General features: G+C 44.1%; 1 protein-coding gene across 1 annotated transcript in view; it reads left to right on the top strand.

Moving 5' to 3' along the window:
- TMEM163 (transmembrane protein 163) overlaps positions 1 to 21370 on the top strand; it is a 223582-nt gene that overhangs the window by 117436 nt on the left and 84776 nt on the right. Inside the window, exons 3-4 of the mRNA XM_045066554.1 lie at positions 18538 to 18581; positions 19965 to 20056. Of these exons, the coding sequence (XP_044922489.1) occupies positions 18538 to 18581; positions 19965 to 20056 (136 nt within the window). The remainder of the gene's footprint in view (positions 1 to 18537; positions 18582 to 19964; positions 20057 to 21370) is intronic.

The following is a 21370-nucleotide window of genomic DNA, read 5'->3' as shown; positions in this document are numbered from 1 at the left end:
CCCCACCAAATGTGAGCTGAGGGGCAGGCATTGTTCTGTTCGCTGTAGCACCTGACCTCCCCCCTTCCTTTTTTCCTTCCCTCCTCCTCCATGCTGAAGGCCCTCAGTAAAAGCCTGTAGGGCTGAAATAAAGACAGGTGTGAGCCTTACCCCTGGAGAGTTGTCTGACAAGGTGTGGGAGGGGCAGTTCTCAGCCTTGGCTTCTGGATGAACAGAGGCAGGAATCGTGGGAGTTTGGAGTGGAGGGCTCTGACCATGGTTGACGTAGATTTATTTCCAAATAATATAGATAACATAATATAACCAGGTCCCATTTTTTAGGTGAAAAATCCAGGCCAAGCCTCTTTATACAGTTATCCCCAGACAGCAGGACTGGTGCTGTATCATCATTTCCTTCTTCATTCTTCTCATTCAAGCTATGCCAAAAAACATCCAGGGCAAGTAGGTGATTTTCTCTCTCCCCTCTCCCACACCTGCCCTCTCATTCTGCGTGCGCAGGAGTCCTGTGTTTCCCCTTTTCTCCCCACGTGTTTGGGCTGACCTTGCTTGGTGAATGGTTACTGCCTCTTTCTCCACGGTGCAGGCTATTTGCTGCTAGGCCATGGGGCACCTTTGAGCATAATAAAAGAAAGCTCTCTTTTCTAAGTGTGGATGCACTCCTCGTACCAGGGTGCTCAGTCTGGGTGGCTAGTGGCTGGGGTTTCTGTGCTCCCTGAAGCCCCTGGGCAGGAAGCCCTTGGGCAGTGAGCAGCCTGCACAGCTGTATGTGGGGCTTTGCATTAAACGGAGCCGTCATGCAGTCTGTTCCCTCCCGCAAGCACATCGGCTCTGGTTCATGAGCTCACCCTCCCATTTGCTCTTCAGACAATTTCTTTATCTACATCCGTGTTTTCTGGGTGCAGATTGGTTTTTCACTTTATTTCCTGTTTTTAAATATTTTTTTTTAGGAGCACATTTGAGGAGCACCAAAAGTCCCTGGCAGGCAGAAATAATTTTGGAGCAGGTGACATTTGAACACACCTCCCTAGGTTTTTGGTATAGTCTGCCCTGGCTCTGTTTTGCTGACTTATGGCTTCCTGTTTTTTGTTTTTGTTTTTTTTCCTATAAACACACCATGTATAGATCTTATTAATCTTCATTGTATTCACCTATTCTTTTTCCTGTTATCAGGATCTGCTGCTGCTTTACTGTTTGGCAATAGGGGTTTTATTTCTCACTCACAACTGCTCTCTTGATTTACCAGTGTTTTCATCGTGGTTTTGAAAATTTTACTCCAAACCCTGAGAAATGTAATTAAACATACAAACTTCGAGCTCTGGTGCGAAGACCATGTAACAGCTGATGGCCGGCTGGGCAGGCTCTGCTCTGTGGGTCCTTCTCCAAGTTCCCCGGAGGGTCCTTGACTCACTGGGCTCCAGTGATGGAGGCAGACCCGAAGCTTCCCTCCCAAGAGTGACGGCCAGATTCCAGCCAGAAAACATTGACGTTTTGCAGAAAAGGACACAAGCCTTGAAACAGTGAAAGAAACAATCTAAAACCCTAAAATTTATGGCAGCTGGATTCCTCTGGTTAATTTAATCACAACTTTAATGCCGTCTTATTGTTTGAATTTAATTCATGTATCGTTGTACTGAACACGTCAAGCAGTACAGAATTCTTAACTTGTCCAGGTAGAAACTGGCCTTTACCTCTTGAGAGTGGGGGTCCTCAGCCTCCACACTTTTGATGCTTCAGGCCAGATCGTTTCTGTTGTGGAGGCAGTCCTGTGCATCCTCAGATGCTGAGCCGCATCCCTGGCCTCTGATAACAGGGGGTTGGTAGCATGTGCCCCCTCCCCAGCAGTGACAATAGACTGTGGTCAGCAGAGCTTGGTGGATGGCCTCTGGAAGGCCACCATGTCCCCAGATGAGAAACACCGGGTTTCCACTTTCCTCATACACCCTGAGTGTCACCTTTCCGACTGAGTTCCTTCACCTCATCAGTTTTTAAATTTGACGTGGATTTCACATTAGACGGGGAAACATTCTCCTCATTTGGGTTTTTCCAGTTGCTGGATTGTGTACAATGAGAAGCTATTCTGAAGAGCAGTGACTGGTCTTCACGAGCTTTGTGTGGCTGGCTCTCTTTGTGTAGCATGGTAATACTAACATGCTGGGAACCTGCGATCTCCATTTCCCCCGGCCACGTAAATAAGCCTCATACTGTTCTGTCATGTGCACGTGAGTGGCTTGCTCAGGACGGGGTCCATCCGGGGCACCATCTGCGGGCCGGAGATATCTCGGGCTTGTTGAATCTTGGCAGATTCAGCGCTGTGTTGTACGTCTGGGTAGTTGTGGATATTTATAAGGCAACGCATACATAGAGCTTCTAAATGTCCTATGAAATCTACTCCAGTGCCGCATTTTTATTAGCTCTCTTATTTGAAGAATATTGGCTTTTTGCACGGCCTTACGGACTTCCCTGCACAGGTCATGAAGAGGAATACATTTCAGATCATTAAGCACTTAAGGGGCTATTATAAGCGCATGGACTTCTGAGCTCTGAGCCAGGGCTGGTAGGGCAGCAGGGTGCACTAGGAAGGCACATGACTGTGGGTCGGGAGAACAGCAGTGACGTGGGTCGATGATGTGGCCTCGGTCACATTGCTTCCCTGTCTGGACCCCAGTGCTTCTTCTGTTTAAATAAAGATATTGGACTTGATAGATCACCTCTGAGGACTCTTCTAGCTCTAAGTGAAAATGTATGATTTTAATTAAAGTGATAATGAGCTTGGAGTTTTCCAATTAAATTGAGTTGGAAAGGTGTCTTTTTCTGAGAGGAGGCATAGTGGTAGGATCTGAAACATGGTACTTATTCCGTCAGTGAAACTTTCAGCTGGTGGATATAATGAATGTTGCCATGGAGAGTTTGTGGGCTGCGAATCCCCGCTGCCTTGGTGTCGTCCTCGTCTGCAGCCTCCTAGGAGAACTTCCCCGGAAGATGGGTGTACGTGTGTTTGGAAGCTGAGCGTGAGGGTGACTGTGTCTTCCCCTCTCTGTGAATCTGGAGACCCGGGTGCTAGTTCTAGCTGTGATGCGTGATTTGGGGCAAGCCATTCCATGTCTCAGGGCTCAACTCTCACCTTAGTGCGAGGAATTACGCTTTGGTCCCATGCAGACCAGGTGGACCCATAGCGGGTGCGTGCTGCCTGTCCTCAGAAAAGCCTGCTGGCAGCATTTGCCTCTGGGTGGCATGTGGGAACTTGGCTAGTTAACAGTCTTCTACACCAGTATTAAACTTTCTCTCAGAGGTAAGGGTGGCTCACTGAGCCTAAACTCTCTGTACGAGCAATGTGGTTTATGCTGAACACCTGCTTGCCTTCTGGGAATCTGGAATTTTGGTATGTGCTAGACAGAAGGTTCTTATGTGATGAGCCCCTGATAAAATCCCTGGGTGCTGACTCTCTAATGAGCTTCCCTGGTAGACAACACTTGGTACATGTTGTCACAACTTGCTGCTGGAAGAATTAAACACATCCTTCCTGGGTTCTCTGGGAGAGGACTCTTGAAAGCTTATGCCTTATCTCCTCTGCATTTCACTTCTTGTACCCTTTCCCTTCCCTGATTTGGCTTCATATCCTTTTGCTGTAATAAATCTCAGCCATGGGTGTAACCACTGTGAGACCATCTGGTGAATCACCAGACCTGGGGGTGGTCTTGAGGACCTCTGACATGAACACTCTTGGACTTTCTGAAAATCTATAAAGTCGAATTCTTGGGATCCCCCCCCTCCCCCGCCGAGTAAAAATTATTTCAGTATCTTAGGCTTCTTTTTCCCCTTAACTTGGTCGTGAGACAAGGTCATGGTAGAGGTCAGTGAGAGTAAGCTGGCAGAAATCCCCTTGTTCCGTCGTCAAACCACTGCCTAGTTGGCCATTAGATGTGTGCTTTCAACTGTAAGAAAATAAACACAAGGGAGAAAGAGTCTGTTCAAAGTGAGACAGTAAGTAGGCAGTATTATTTTATCCATTATCCAGTTAGCTGTATATTTTACCTACTGTCCTCCTATGTTGTTGAATCAGATATAATTGGATTCTTAAGACTGAGGTTATTTATAATTTGAGGGGAGCTTATTGTTTGAAGAAATCCTTCTGCGAATTGATGCCTAATTTATCTTTGAAGTGAAGCCAGCATGAGTGGGGGAGGAACGTGAGCCTTGGCATTAAGTGTTCTGATTGAAAGAGACATACATATGTTGTAGCCTTCAGGGGTGTTCCAGACACAAACAATAGAAAGCCCTCGTATTAGTTTAAGCAAAATAAATGAGAATATGTTACAGAATACACCTGGCTGGATCCATGGCCTTATGTGAAGTTGTCAGAATTCCATTTGTCTCCTGCCGGCATCCTTCCTGTTCTTTCTTCTCACCTTCCTTCCATGTCAGCTTCATTCTCAGGTCAGCTCTCCAATATATGGTGGTGTTGCATTGTCAGTGAAGGTAGGGTTCCCCCCCCCGAGACGGGAAAGAGCCCCTGAAAGAAGATTTCTTTTACCAGAAGAAAGAAGAAAGCAGAAGGAGCAAAAACAGCTGTCTCGTGCATGTGTGTGTGGGGATCCAAGGAAAAGGTTGCCTGGTATCCACAAAGTAGAGTGTTGTGGGTCCCATTGGTTGGTGGTAGTGGATGGACACCTTTGAGGGCCATCTCTGAGTGTGGAACCAGAATATGGCTTTATTTTCCTGATGGGCAGTAATTATGGGAGAGGCTGGATCTAGGCCAGGGACTGGGAATGATTGGGGTAAGAACACTAGTCCTACCTACAAAGGATTGCATGTAGTGTGAAGACCTTCTCCTTATTGATTGGGTAGGGAGTCTTGGTTCATATAAGTGTTTTTCAAAGTGTTGTTTTTAACTGAATCCTTGTAGTTAGATTTTGACAGACCCTTAATTTTTAACAGAGGTGAGAACGAAGTTGCTCTGACTGAGATGAGGTGGAGGGCAGGTGAAAATCACTGTGGGATCCCAGCAGTGTGGGTATAGCTTAAACCCACAGTGTTCTGATGAATAATTTTGAAGAACTCTGTGCTGGATGGGCCAACCATGGCAGAGAGTTCAGCTATGTTTAATTCACCATCCTGATGCCTAGTTATGAGTTATTTATGAGCACTGAGCGTAAATAAAGTTGATCCTATCAGAAGAATTATTGTCATAGGATCAAGAAATACCATGACTCCTTCCTTTTATTTTCTTTTGAGGGCATCGGCACTGATTCATCTTTGATTTATAGTTCAATATCACTGGGAGATTGTCCCAGTTCATGTAAAATGCCAAAAATACAGCTTTCCATCTCTAACATCCCATCAGAACTCCGTTCAGGTCGTTTGTATCAGGGCAACCAGCTGCTCTATGGGCCTTTGGCTTAGTGACATCACGGTGTCTCTGTAATTTGACTTTGGAGGGTTGTATCTTCCATATCTGTTCCTGCGTCTGTTCCCCAGGCTTCTCTTGTGAAGTTGTATTGGTAGTATGATGGATCTGATGATGTCTTTCCTTTGCTGTTGTATATTCTCCTCCCTTTAGAAAGCTCACAGGATGTAGCTAATGCATTTGTTGATTTAGAAACAAGACTCAAAATTTCTTGCCTTTTATTCTTGTTTCTGCCTTTTTGTAGGCTATAACGACTCATGCTCAAGGTTAATGAAAGTTGGTGATACTTTATTGGAACATAATAGACCTTGATTAACCCAACGTACATCACTTGACATGAGTTTTTGAACCAAATAAATCATTTTTGTTGAGTAAATTACCTTAGTCGATTACAAACCTTACTTGGGTGTAGTTTTGTTATTTTAAGTGATGAGAATGCTAAAGTTATGCAATTAACTACCTTAGAACTGATAGTAGTCTTTATAAAAGAGAGCATAGAAGTTTTCAAACCCTAACAAATGAGGCAATGTAATTGAGTAGAGACCTGACCTACTTAGTCACTGCAAAATAAGTTTTCTGACCTTTGTATTTACCCAGGGAACGTCCAGGATGGTTGTGTCATTAAGAATATTTGCATCTTTTATTCCTCCTCTTTGTTCTCCATTAGCATCATGCTCAATTAGAAAGGAAACATATTGTTGCAAATGGAGAAAGATGCTATCACGGGAACTATAATTTTGGGTGATTTCTAACTATTTTATTTTGTGGATGTTGACAAATTGTAGATCTATTTGATTTTTCACTGGAGACTAGGCCCAGGTAGTCTAAATTGCCAGTTGCTTAGATCTCTGTCTGCACAAGCCCTTTTTGGACAAATCCAGTTTAAGCCCATGATGGCAAGCAATGACGTGATAACCTGATTCATAGTGGCCATATCTGAAGTGGTAAGGCTTCTTTGGTCATGGCACATGAACCTTTGTCTCCACTTTGGAAGTACATGCAGGCACATCTACAGAGTAAGAAAACCAAAGCATACAAAAGGATATGCAATGGACTGAGTGCATTCTTCTCACCTCCACTCCCAGTCCCCTTCTGAAGCGATCATCATCTACAGGTTGTGTAACTTTCCTAACCCTGTGTCTCCATATGTGTTATTTATTTCTGTACACACACATATGCTTTAATAATCACTCTGTTCATTGTCTTGCTTTAGTCATTCATTACATTTTGCATCCTGACAAATCTTTTTAAGAATTTAATGCTATCATTCCATAGTGTGAAAGTACGGTAATTTATTAAATCACCCACTTATGAATGGATGTCTACATGGTTAATGCGTTGCTGTTACACATCTATAATACACACTCTTGTGTGTATTCTTTCTGCCCCTGTGCCAGGACAAGTATAGAATATGTTTCTCAAGGTAGAACTGCTGGGTTCAGTTGATGTGTGTCTTACATTTTTTTAAACATTTCCAAGTTTACCATTGAACATTGGCACTGAATAAGAGGATTTGTATCCCCTCACTAACCCTTACCAACACTTGGCATTTAAAAAAAGTTCTTTTATTTTTGCCATTCTGATAGGTGAAATAGAACTGATGTTTTCTTTCTCTTTTTAAAAAAGATTTATTGATTTATTTTAGAGGGGAGGAGGGGCAGGGGGAGAGAATCTTTAAGCAGGCTCCCTCCTGAGCACAGAGCCTACACGGGTCTCAATCTCACAACCTAGAGATCATGACCTGAACTGAAACTCGGGAGCCAGACGCTCAATTGACTGAGCACCCAGGTACTCCTGAAGTTTTCTTTTAATGAATTTTGCCCTCTTCACTGTTTCAGATTCTTTTTCTGAAATTGCTAGTTCATATCTTATCTTGGATTTTAGGCTCTTGGGTTTTTTTTTTTTAAATACTGATTTGTAAGTATTCTTCTTCTTCTTCTTTTTTTTTTTTTTTTTAAATTAAGGTATAATAGACATCCAGAAGAATGCACAGATCAAGATTTTAGTTTAATGGGACACCTGGGTGGCTCAGTTGGTTAAGCAGCTGCCTTCGGCTCAGGTCATGATCCCATCGTCCTGGGATCGAGTCCCACATCGGGCTCCTTGCTCCGCAGGGAGCCTGCTTCTCCCTCTGACTCTGCCTGCCAGTCTGTCTGCCTGCTCGCTCCCGCTCTCTCTCTCTGACAAATAAATAAATAAAATCTTAAAAAAAAAAAAAGATTTTAGTTTAATGAATTTTCACAAAATGAACATACATATGTAACCACCACTCATAGTCACTCATCTTTTCACTTGAGAAGCCCTTCTCCTGTTGCCTCCCACTCAGTCCTCTCTTCTCCGGAGGTAACCACATCCTCAATTCTACCACCCTTCATTGCTTGGTCTCTTCTCAGATGTTAATTAACAGAAACATAAATAGATAATCTGTTCAGTGAATGCTTTGTTTTCCTTCCTTTCCCTTTAGCATTATTTGTTGGGATTCATACATTAATTACATGTAGCTATAACTTACTGTCACTGTTGTATGGTATTCCATTGGATGAAGATACCGTCAATTTACCCACGCTACTGTTGAACATTTGGATTGTTTCCAGCCGTGACAGTTATGAAACATGTCCAAATTATGCTGCTCTAAATGGTTTTATAAGTGTCTTCTTATATTTGTATGTATGCATTTCTTTGGGGTATGTAACTAGGAGTGGAATGGCTGGGTTATAGAATATGATAATTTTATAGATATTGGCAGCCCGTTTTCTAAAGCTATTTACACTTCCACTAGCAGTTTTTAAGAGTTGAAATACACCCGGCGCACCTGGGTGGCTCAGTTGGTTGGACGACTACTGCCTTTGGCTCAGGTCATGACCCTGGAGTCCCGGGATCGAGTCCCACATCGGGCTCCCAGCTCCATGGGGAGTCTGCTTCTCCCTCTGGCCTTCTCCTCGCTCATGTTCTCTCTCACTGTCTCTCTCTCAAATAAATAAATAAAATCTTAAAAAAAAAAAAAAAAAGTTGAAATACATCCTTAGTAAGATTTGAAATGGTCAGCCTTTTTCCTTGTACAGTGGTATCTCTGTGATTTTCATTTTATTTTCCCTGGTTGTTAATGAAGCTGAGCATATTTTCGTATTTCTCGGTCATTTGTGTATCATTTTTCACAAGAAGCTTGTTAACACTTTACCCATTTTCCTTTTGGGTTGTTTTCCTCTTATTGATTTGGAAGACTTTTTATATATTCTGCATATAGTCCACTGGTAGTTATTAGTATTGTAAATATCCTTCCTCTCCATGGCTTGCTGTTTTTTTTTTTTTTAAAGGTTTTATTTATTTATTTGACAGACAGAGATCACAAGTAGGCAGAGAGAGAGAGAGGAGGATCATGACCTGAGCCGAAGGCAGTGGCTTAACCCACTGAGCCACCCAGGCGCCCCCATGGCTTGTTGTTTTGCTCTTTCAGTGGGGAACTTTAATGTAGTTTAATTTACCGATCTTCCTCTTTATGATTAATGCTTTTATGTCCTGTTTAAGAAATCTTTTTCTTTCCCCAAGATAATGAAGATACTCTCCCGTATTATATTTCAGGTATCTACTGGGTTATTTTGTACTTATCGTATGTACCTACAGCTCATCCCCAGTTGTTTTTTTGTGTATGGTATGAGGTAGAGTCAATGACCCAGTACCGTTTATTGAAAAGACCTTTCCCCCAGTGTTCTTCAGGTGTGCCTTTGCTAGACATCAAGTGACCATCTGTGTGTGGATCTGATTTTGTTCTGTGGTCTTTTTGTTTGTCCTTAGGCCAGTACTATTCTGTCTCAGTTACTCAAACTCTGAAGTCTGAAGTAAATTTTGATATCTGGTGGTGACTGTCTTCCAGGATTTCTTGGGGGGTTTTATTCAGTATTAGCTACTCTTGACTCTTCACATTCCACTTAAACTCAAGAATAATCTTATTCTTTCACAAAAAAACCGGCTAGAATTTTAGTCGCTAATAACTCTTTTCACCCATGAACATTGTACATCCCTCCATATGTTTGGTCTTCTTTAATTTCTCTCAACAATGTTTTATTGTGTTTCTAGGTAGAGGTCTTACAAAATTTTCATTCATTTATTTCTAGGTATTTGATCCTTTCTGTTCAAAACGGTATCTTGTTAAAACTGCATTTTCTCACTGCTCTAGAAATAACTGGTACTTGGGTAATGACTTCGTGCCTGGTGGTCCTGTGTTTGCTGACTGCACATCTTAAGTTCTCTTTGGTTCCCTGCTTCTTCCTGCCAGTTTGCCAGTACCTCACTATTCAAAAATCAGGGCTTTAGGGAGACATGGGGGCCTGAAGGGAGCAGCATGCAGCTTTAATTTGATTATGTTTCCTCAGGGCACTTTACCTCTGATCTCAATAGTCTACCTCAGTGAGCACCTCGCTTCCTTTTGAGCAAGAGAAAATGGCATGGTTGGCCGGGCAAACTCTGCTCTTCTTGTTAAAAATGCCATTGATTTTCCTGCTGCCTGACTTACACCTGTGGCTGTCTGAGCACTTCCTTGGTTTCACCAACCTTGCTCTCTAGTGTGTGGATTCTGAGGAAAGAGTTTGGGTGTGGGTGCTGCTACTCGCAAACTTGTTATGCCTATAAAGGGTAACTGTTTGGGATGATGTCATCAAGGGATAATAGTAGCATCAAATTGTGGAGCCCTCTGAGCACTCTGCCTTAGATCTGATTCATGTGTGTTATCAGCTCTCAACATCTTCCTCAGTGTAAGGTAAATTTTAGTGTACTTGTAGATTTTCTTTATAAAATTAGGGGCTTGATGTTGACCATTTGCTAGTTTCTTTGATCATTATAGTCTTTCTCTAGTGTCCCATGTTTCTCATTGCTTTGGTGGGTTTTATAGAGGAGAGCGTTAAGAAGGGAGGGGAGAAAAGGTCTTTATTCTACCATGTTTGGCTTTTATTCTTCAAGTAATAATGCTGATGGTCTTCTAATGACTTTGATTGAGCTCCATTGAGTAAATATTTATTCAGCACCATTTCTTTAAACCCAGTCTTTGAAGTCTTATTCATTGTATTCCTTTTCCTCATGATGTTCTGTTTTTTAAAAAGTTCCTTTAGCAACTCTTTAAGCCAAAGAGGTCCATTGTGTGGTATCGTGTCAGTGGTGTCCGTTGAAGGGCTGTCTTAGCGATCTGACAAAGGATGACCTTAGGGGGCAACATTCACACCATTGCCAGCTCTCATTACCCAGAAAGTTAGCTTTTGATTCTGGCATGAATTATTCATTGCATGTTCAATAAAAATCAGACACTACTGTTAGGTTTAGAGATTGCTCAAGAGTTTATTGCCCAGTAAGAAATTACTGAGCACCAACTATGTGCTGGTGCTTCCTCTATTCCTGGGAATAGAGAGTCGAATACAGCGTAGCCCCTGACTTAAGGTTTTCATAAGCTGGCTGGGGAAGACAAGGATCATTTCTGGATGATGCAAGGTGAGGGCAGTAGGGATGGGGGTTTGGGGTGGCAGGGGAGAGGTACTGAGCCAAGTTAGAAAGAATGGGCTGAAAGTGAGCATTCAGGCTTACAGTTCCCAGCTACCACACTCAGAACAGAAGGCTAGAGAAGACAAACTGAGGGTTCTGTGTTATGAAAATTGCCCCATCTCTGTTTTCCAGTGAATGAATACTTTATTTACTAGGCACAAAATAGTGTTCTGTGATTAAGGGATAGTTAGGGATTTCAGAGAAAAATTTCATCAAATTGTTGAGCAAGTAACTGTGGAACTCCCAGCTCAATAGGGTAGTATGTGGCATGTAGCAGATGCTCAACAAACATTTGTCGAATGAAAGAAAGATTGGTGAGCTCAGGCTGCTCATGTTGGTCTGGACAGGGTGGGTTGTAAGATGGGAGCTGGGTATAGTCTGAGGCTGCCCAGCCACACCTGCTACCTACAGGCAGGAAACTACTTTCTTCAGAGCTGTGCTGGTATCACAGGGAACCACAGCACAGGGAGGAGTAAAATTACCTTTGATGGAAAATATGTAATGGACATTCAGCAGGAACCATGCTCCTCCTGTGAACTCTGGCCAGTGAGGTCTTTAGAGTCAGTGTACCAACGAGTGAGCGTAGATCTTTTAACCTGACTGAAGATAGTCCATATACATTCATAATAGTTGGGTAATCAGAGATGGGGTCTTGGCGAGGGTTTGCTTCCCTGCAGGGTAGAGGAGCCCGGGAGGGTGGGTGGGCAGCATCTCTAGCCTGCCTGGGACTAACTAATGGCTTTTGGTTCTGTAGAAATTCTCCAAGAATGATACAGGTTTTGAGAACCTGTAATTTAAACTAATTGTAATTTGCTGAGAGCCAGACCTCAGAGTTGAAAACACAGGAGGCTACCGTCCACGCAGCACAGTGACTGTTTGACAGGTGTTTTGCTGAGAACTGCAGATATGGAGGTGAAGCTACTGTCCTTTCCCTTCCGCTGCTCATGGGCTGCATCTAAAGTCCCAAATTCGAGCGTGTGGGTCAGCTAGAGCCCAGACGTGAGGGAGGCCAGCTGGAGCCGATGCTGCAGGAGAGGCAGGAGGCCAATGGGGCATGCTCGGCCAGAAGCAGCACCGGCCCTGGAGAAAGGGATGGCTCCACGCCAGCAGATCTCAGCTTTTCCAGGATGCCAAAACCCTAGGTGTACTTCTTCTTTGTTTTAATTTGTGAAGTCTCCTGATTTAAAAATGGTGGTCGCCAATTCTGATATTAGAATAGCACTGTGTAGGCCAAACAAAAACTTGGAAATTTTATCCTCAGGTGGCCCTTTTGCACATTCTGGTCTAGACCAATAAAATGCGAAGTCCGGTCACTGTGCTGCAGCGGAGGGAGAGGAGTCTAACGGCAGAAGCTGTTTTGATTTCTTTTTCAAACTGCTTCTCCTTTTTTTCCTGCAGTGATGACTGAATCCAGTCAGCAATCCTATCCCAGATTATTGAAGTATAATTCAATAAGTTTGAGTGGGAGAGAGTCTAGAATTCACCGGATGTTCTGTTAAAGCCAGTTGAACACAAACCAGCTAATTTTGACCCCTCTTAGCTCCGCCTCCTCTATCTAGGCTGCCGCAAGCCTGATGGAGATGGTGACTGAAAGAAGGCTTCTCAAGTTGGGTTAGTGACCCGGCTGTGGGCGAGGCGGTTGCCAGGCATCTGACTGACAGAGGTGGTCTAATTAGAGTGGGATTGATTTATTAACGGAGCTTTACTGGCCACATAATTTAGCATCTCGGAGGTGTTATTGGGCCTGGGGTATTGCTAAAGAGTGCTAAGGCTCGAGATAATTATTGCCTTACTTAGGAGAGAATGACAGATGGGACCTCATTGTTGCTGTAAATCTCGCCTGCAATCGAAATGGCATTCTTTGTTTGACGTTGTCGAGGGCCCCAGGCGCCAGGTGACCACGGTAGCCTTGCTGGCTCTCTCCCATTCTGCGCATTTCCAAGGCCCTTCAGACCTCCCCAACCCTCCCTCAAAGCTTGCTGCTTATTCAGCTGCGTGATTTGCATTCGGCTTTGTCCTGACAATGGGTTGCCTGGGTCCACTTCATTTTCCAGCTGTCTTTCTGTTTGAATTTCAGTTTTCAGCTGATGGGCTTTCTGGCCTGAGTTTGACTTGAAGAAGGTCTGGTCTTGAACCGGACCTGTATAAATATTTATTTAATTCTTCTGTTGTGTGTGTGCTTCTGGGACCATCGCTGTTACTACTCCCTTGACACATAAATAAAAGTAGAGTGTAGGACAAGCAAAAACCTGGGAGGTGGGAGGGCCCTTACACAGAGAGGGACATTTTGCTTCTGTGCCACCCCCTGGCTTGCCTTGCCCTCCTGCATGCTGCTGTGGCATTAGACCCGCTCATGGGGGTGATCTGGCTCAGAGAGTTGGATTTCGGAAACTGAGCCATAATAAAGACGCGGAGGATAGTCTGCCCTCCCGTTAACCAGCAGTACTGCAGCCTACACCCCAAAGGGTTCCCTAAATCTGATTTCCGCTATTCTGTTTGAGATCTCTGGCTATGTTGTGAGGAGTTGGTTCATTCCCCCCCCCTAAATGAAATGGAATTCTTTTTTCTGGTTTGAATGGTCATGTATGGTGGTAGTAGGAAATGTGGAAAATACACAAAAACTAGAAATAAATTCTCTCAAATATGCCTACCCACCACAGATTGACTACTATTACCATTTGAGTTTTTTTTTTTTTCAAGTTGCTTACAATGCATTTTAAAAAGATGGTTGTACTGTAAAGCTAGTTATAGCACATGTATTCTCTTGTATCTTGCTCTTTCTACCTCATTTTTTTGCTCAAGCAGCAAGGAAATCAATTATGTCACATAACTTTCATCTTGTTCCTTTTTGCTTCAGACATCATGGCTTCACACATACCAGGCATTCCATCTCAGGGTCTTTGCACTGACCGTTCCCATGATCTGGAAGGTTTTTCCTCTAGGTGACTGCATGGCTCACTCCCTCGCCACCTCTGAGTCTTTGCTCAAATGTCTCCTACTCAGTGAAACCTCCACTGACCTCCCTATGAAGTTCACACCTATGCTAGCCAGAATCCCTTCTGACCCGGTCCCCTCCTTTTCCATAGCACCCAGTTCTTTTTTTTTTTTTTTTTTAAATTTTATTTATTTATTTGACAGAGATCACAAGTAGGCAGAGAAGCTGGCAGAGAGAGAGGAGGAAGCGGGCTCCCCGCTGAGCAGAGAGCCCGATGCGGGGCTCGGTCCCAGGACCCTGGGATCTTGACCTGAGCTGAAGGCAGAGGCTTTAACCCACTGAGCCACCCAGGCGCCCCCATGGCACCCAGTTCTGATGGTACTAATCATACTACCTGATGGTACTAATCATACTACCTGTGTGTTTATCGCTATCATTATTCTAATTCACGAGCTTGCATAAGCGCTGACTAAACATACTTTTGGTCAACACTTTGAAATACCTTACATATAGCTTATTTTTTTAATGGACTGGACTTCAATCCTCACCCCACTGCTGGACATGTAACTTGAATTCGGTGCTTTGCCAATTTAAATTACATAAACCTTCTATTAACCTTTTGTGTATAAAGTGTTTTTCCATTTCTTAAGCATTGAAAAAGATTTTTGGACGTGGGATTACTTTTTCGACAGGGTAAATTGTATTAAGATTCATGGCTGCAAGTAATATGAACTCAACTCAAACTGTCTTGAGCAAAGTAAAGGAAATTATTGGTTGATGTATTTGAAAAATACAGAGGTAGACTGCAGGTAGGCCTGGTTCCAGAGGTTCGGTCCACGTTATCATTGGTCTGACTTGTGTCTCTCATCTTCATCTGGGCTTTCTTCTGTGCTGGCTTCATTGTGAGGCAGCTTCTCCCCATTTAAGGCCAACTGCTACTTGTAGCTCCTGTTTTCATGCTACCAACTGTCCAGTCCCATCTTAGAAAGATATCCTCTTCCCAATATTTTTAGCAGAAACTCAGGACAGGTTCTCACTGGCTCACATTGAATTGTGGCACCCTTGAATCTTTCACTCAGGCTGTAGGACAAGGATACAGTAGAGTGGGGGCAATGATATCATCCCACCCAAACCACAACCTCCAAGGGTAGGGGTGGTAGCTCTCTCCACAGGAGGCTCAGGGTGCTTTTGTCTAAGTGGGAGGTGGATGCTGGGAAGGCCCCCACACTGCAGATCTTTGTTATACTTAGGAACATTTTAGGGACTCTGTGCCTTAGTAGGGGAGGGAAAGAGCCCAAAACATGAAGGCGCCCTGTCCCGTAGCCAAAGCATGCATATTTGTATGTGTGAGGCCAGTTTAATCAGATGTCAATCTGCTGCCAGTCTCACTGTGGAAAGGGAGAAGGCCATGAGGAGGGGGATCCCCGGCCTCAGCTCCCTAGGAATGAGGCTCCCATGGCCTGTAATTGCATGCCTCGTGGGCTGTTGGTAGACACTGGCTCCTGGAGAAATAGAAGCAGTAGAGACAAGTTTGTTCGTTCGTTCGTTCTTTTTTTTTAAGATTTTATTTATTTATTTAACAGACAGAGATCACAAGTAGGCAGAGAGGCAAGTAGAGAGAAAGGAAGGAAAGCAGGCTCCCCGCTGAGTAGAGAGCCCGATGTGGAGCTCAATTCCAGGACCCTGGGATCATGACCTGAGCTGAAGGCAGAGGCTTTAACCCACTGAGCCACCCAGGCACCCCTAGAGACAACTTCTTATGGGAGGAGGAGGAGAGTTCTTGAAAATTTCCCGAGGGGGTTCTGATAGCCGTGCTCTCCGGAAGACTTTGGAGGCTTCTGACAGTTGGGCACTCCATTCTAGAGCAGTGGTGGCATTTGTCATACAGGCCCTGCACTGCCAGCTGATGGCCATGGAGGCTTCATTTCCTTCAGCTCAGTGGCGGTGGCCTTGACCCAGAGCAATCTTGGTAAGAGAGCTCCACTTCATGGCTGCCCCCCTGCAGGTCTCTCTGTGCACCTTGATAGGTCAAAAGTGTTCTTATCTGTCATCCACTGTGGAATGTGCACCTGCCTTAAAGGCACTGCTAGACTTTTATTGGATGGCTGGTGGCTTTCAGTTACCCTCTGCCAAGTATGTCTGTGGCTCAGGAGCCACCTACCTTGTAGTCCCTCCCTTAGTGGGTCATCCTAGCCCAGGCCTGCTGTTCTCCCAAGTGGGAACTGCTCACGAAGGAAAGCTATCCAAGCCAAGGCCTCATGGAGGGCCCTTCAGTGTACCCTGGATTCCCCATGCAATATTTGGCATTTTCTTTTTTCCCATCCCATCAAGGAGATTGAATAGAGGCAATTTATAAGTAAATGATACGTGTTAGTCCTTCCCTTCTGTGAAGGACTCTGGGTTAACTTGGAGTCCTCTTGTTCACATTTTCGTTGGTGCATGGAGGATAGAACAATATTAATATTCTAATTGTGCTCTAAGCTATTCATCCACTGGGCAGGCTTGCATCACTCAAGCAGAACTCTCCATGTAATTCTGAGAAGGTTTGAAATCATAGACACTGACTCCATTTGAGTTAGGGAAGTCCACCCTTTATGGCCGTGTTCTTTGTTGGATTCCAGAGAAAGTTCCTTGTGTTTCTCAGTGTAATCAAGGAGGTGTACACCTCTTTGAAATCTGTAGCCCACTGTGAAAATGTCTGGTATTACTGAGTAACTGAGTCAAGATTTTTATTTTATTTTTCTTTTTTAATGTTTCGATGAAAGCTTTTTAAAGAAACGGTTTACCTCTTGGAAAGCAGGTGGTTTTCTGGATTGGTGGGTGGAGTGCTTTCTCAGTTGTGCCTTCCCTTCCATGGTGCCCAGGCACGATGGGGTGGGGAGAGACAGCGCGGGAGCTCCTGCTTGGGCAGCTCTTTGTTATCTGGTGTATATAATGAGGGTTTGTGCAAGATGTTAATAGGAGTTAAAAAATTTCCACTGTTGATAAAGAAGGAACCCACAAAAAACACACAACTAACAGGCTGTAAGGTAAAAAAAACCCAAACCAATACTAGTTTCTATGAAATTTTATGAAGCTTAATTAACAAGTTACTGAGTATTTACTGCAAGTCAGTCCCAGGGTCCTCTAGTTTATCTTGGTGCTCAGGGGAACTCCTCGGAGGACCTCCTGCCTTTTTGGCCATGTCAACATGGCTTCTGAGTTGAGTTCTCTGGGAGGCTCCAATACCCCTCTGCACCCCGACGGTTGTGTTGCCATGAAAGCTACAGCCCATCACTCTATATTGCAGCTTCTGCCTTTCTCCCTCCTCCTGCCCATAAGAGCAACAGCAGGGATAACTGGAACAGCTTTTTGCAAGAACCAAAGATGGGCAGGAATTTAATGAATTGCATATGCCTTGTACAACCTGAGGACAGGAATATAGCTGACTCCCAGGAAGGGCTTGGAAATGTTAAGAAGCCATTGTTTCCCTTGCCCAAGAGTTGTATTTACCCTATGCTTGTCTCTCTGCTCCTCAGTGTTTATAGCAAATGATGGCCAACTCCACTTCCATGTTCATAGGTTTCAATTCTAACAACATTAATGGACCGATTAGACTCTTGGTCTCATTTCCTTATTCACAGAAATGAAATAAATATGCTTGGTTCACATTGAGTCATGTGGTCCTGTTAGGGCTGAGGGCACGGGTTCAAGGCAAAACATAGCTGTCCAGGGCCCATTTGGGGATGTTATGGGCAGGGCAGAGAATGGGTCCCAGAGAAAGGACATGGGGTGAGCTGAGTGGGGTGTCCAAATGGGAACTGACCTCCATGCCCCTCACCCACACCTCACGAGTCAGCCATTGGTCCTACCTGTGCCTGGGACAATCAGCTTCAAAGCTTTGCCTACCCATTGGGTAGGGTTTCATTCTTTGTTGGAGGGTGGACATGTGCTGGATAATATGGCTTTTATTTGGAGATCTGCCTTTATTAACTCAAATGAGAAGAGTCATTGAAGCTGGGCATTGCTTTGGCACAGAATAGATCCCAGAATTAGGCACACGCGCTGCTCAGTTAACTTCCCCAAAAAAGGTAGGTAGATTTTTGAATATGAGGAAACATTTTAATTGTAACTGTTTGATCTATCTTTGTAGACATCTCTTGTTTAAGGTCATTTGCTATTGCTTTTTCTAAATCATATCCTGAAGCCTACCTACACTGAATTTTAAGCTCTGATAGGGAGAGATTTCTCTCAACTGTGTTAGCAATGGTGTGTGTGTGTCGATACCAGTAATTACCTTGTGACAGGAACAGTGTGTGGATGGTCTCACTTTTGCTCTGATAGTCTCATGTGATTTCCAGCTCTCTGTTCCCCGTTGCTAAATTCTTTAAGTCTTAGCAGTCATTTGATTGATAAGTGCTTTGGCATTTTCATTCTGAAGCTGGGCCTGTGGTGCTTGAGGACATGGTGGAAAGGGACACTGTGGCCAGTGGAGTCCACCACCTTTTCATTTCACTCTTTACCTGTTTTAGTTCATAGGTGTTACAAGTACAGTTAATTTTTAACTTAATTCTCTGGGAACTTTCCCAGGGATGTTTAAAAGTCTCTACCAACTGTACTAATATACTCAGAAATGAGAGAAAATATCCATGAGGTCTTAAAATATTCTGAATACTATTTTCTTTCTTTTTAGCTGTCTCCGTTATGAGGTACAGCGCCTCTGCTTTTGGGTTTGCAGTAAGTAACCTGAAATGTACTTTTATGAAGTTTTGCACGTTTTTTTCCTGAGCCCATGTATCTCACCCTGGGCTCGCCATTCAGAGGGTGGTTAGCAACTGAGAGCTTCGCATGACAGATAAATCTTTTATGGCAGTAGCTTCCATAATAAAATCATAATTTTGTGGAAGTAACAGCAGTGATGCTCCACAGGTCTCCAGAACAGATTGGGAGACCTCATTTTCCACACCTGGTTGAGAGATTGTTTGAGGGGGTCTTAGCCTATTTTTCTCCCTCAAGGTTGTAGTTGTGAAAGTGGGCGCACCCTGGATGTAAAGAAGCATTGGCCGGTGCAGACAGAGGTGTTGGGGGTTAGGACTGGGGCTGCTGGCACTAGACGAGTCAGTCTGTAGCCCCTTGAGGGGTAACCTGACTCCCAAACCTGCTTCCTGATGGGAATTGGTAGGAGAAACTGGGTCTCAGATGTTTTACGGGCTAGGTGTGTCGAAAACTTGGGTGAAGTTTCCCCACATTCCTTCCAGAGACTGCTAGTGCTTGTAGTTTTCCAGACTGAAAGTGTGACGTGGTACAGTGACTCAGCTGGGGAGCTCCAGCATCCTCCTCTGTAGCTTTGGGGTTTCCTGTGCCTGAGAGCATGTGTTCCTGTTCCCAAATCCACTTCTTCCCTTTGCTATGAGAACTTAAATGTTTTGAAGGTCGTAGATTGTTTTTAGAGTCCTTTGAAAAAGGTACGGACAACCTCTCCAGAAAAATGGGTGTGTGTGTTTGTGCGTGCACACCCCCCCACACCTCTCTTTCCTCCCCTTTCTTCTGTCTCTGCCCCTCACACATTTGCTCATTCATTCAAACAAGAGCATTGAATTTTGTATACAATTTTGAAGTGTTAGTAGATTTCCCAGAACCCTTGCGGGGCCCCATGCTCAGCCCTGAACCTCAGGTAGAAGCATCCCATTGAGAGCCAGACACAGAAAAGAACCCTTACCCAGAATCTTTTACCTGTGATGTAGGGGGAAATTCTGTGGTGATTTGCCTGCTGGGAGATAGGTGTTAGAAGAGTGTCTGTACCCCCCGTATCTCCAGGGTGCTCGGAGCCAGCGCCCAGGGAGCCAAGCCCACTGCAGCATGGAGTGTGCTTTCTCAGTCTGTGGAAGCAGTGCAAAGTGAGGGGGAGCCGTGGTCCTTCCACCAGTCTGGTGTGTCCAGTGGCCTTGGCTGCAGATTCCCAGGACCCACCGTGAGGATGATGAGAGCCTCCATCATAATGATGTGAAGCCTCTTTGCTCTGAGGTCACTTGCTCAGATTCCAGGCGTCTGTGTCTTGTGTCTTCACAGTCATGCCTTATTAACTCCGGAAAACACTAATGCCGTGTCTCCTTCTCCTAGTTTGATGCCATCCTCGACGTCCTGTCCTCGGCGATTGTCCTGTGGCGTTACAGCAATGCTGCCGCTGTACACTCTGCCCACAGGGAGTACATGTAAGTGGATTTTTCTCTTCTTCCAGGCTGCAGAACCCTTGCAAAGGAAGGCCACGTCATTAGCCTGTCAGCATAGCTCCCCTTGCGGCTTTGGATCCCGGGATGAGAATGAGGACCCAGATTGCCTTTGAGAGTGCCTACTGTGGTACCAGCCGTATGGTAGACCCCTTTTGGGATGGTTGGAGAGATGGGGTATCCTTTTTAATTTACCCTGTTCTCTGCTCTTGAGTCGGGAGGGAATGTTTGTATGCTCATCTGTCTGGCTATCCTTCTGTCCATCTGTCCATTGATCTGTCCATGTTTCAATTCATCCGTCCTTCCATCCTCATTTTTTTTTGTGTTTCTGGAATCTTTGTTCTCTTGCGTTCTCATGCTTTTTTTTCTTTCTTTATAAATAAGATGAGTTTTCCACTGTAATTTCTGGAAGACATCTTGAGGGTATTCTAAAGTACCCTGCTTGACTTTCATTCCTCTCTCTATGGCTTGTCATCATTGCTTGTCCCAGTCTCTGCGTCCTGTGGGTGATGGTTTTGTCTTTGAGGAATTTGAGTTTGTGACCATGAAACGTGTCTTTCCCAACTTCCATCTTCTTTATTCCATTTGTAACCTCCAGGCTGGTAATAGCACAGGCTCCAGAATCCGATTTCTTGGCTTTGAATCTTAGCTGTACTCCTTGCTAGCTCTGTGACTATAGGAAGCTGCTAAGTGCTCTGTGCCCTGTTTCCTCATTTGGAAAAGTAGGAAAACAACACCTCCTTCCTAGGGTTATTATATATAATATATATGCTCAATATGTAATGCAATATATATATGCTATATATATTTGAACAATATATACATACATAACTTATAGCAGTGTTTGGTATGCACTTCAGGACACCTAGCTGCCATCATTACTAATTATTGAGGGGGCTCCCCTGTGATTGAGCCACCACTGGCCATTAAGGGAAGTGTTTGATCCCACCTCTGTGACTTTTGGACAGTTGAATACAAATGAGTAAATTCTCCCCTGCTGTGTTTCTGGAGATGCCCAGATAGAAGGTAGTTTTGATGGGAATGCCGTGTCATATTTAAATGTATAAATGTTGAGATACAAATGTTAGGTGCTAGAGGACTCGGATAGTAATATATCTGGGGTTGCATGTGCCAAACAGAAAGCTTCTGGAAGGTAATGCTGTAACTGATTCACAAATGAGGACAAATTTTATTTCACTGTTGGCTTTAGGTAGAGCACAGAAGCTTCTTTGAAGTGTTAGGTATTTATTTTATTTATTTTAATATGCTTTAGCTCTTTTAACAAATATGAAGGATCAA

This window comes from Mustela putorius, unplaced genomic scaffold, assembly GCF_011764305.1.
Source record: "Mustela putorius furo isolate JIRA1106 unplaced genomic scaffold, ASM1176430v1.1 tig00003867_pilon_pilon_pilon, whole genome shotgun sequence".
Taxonomy (NCBI): Eukaryota; Metazoa; Chordata; class Mammalia; order Carnivora; family Mustelidae; genus Mustela; species Mustela putorius.
The sequence above is the reverse complement of the archived record's forward strand: the minus strand, read 5'-3'. Positions and strand labels throughout refer to the sequence as shown.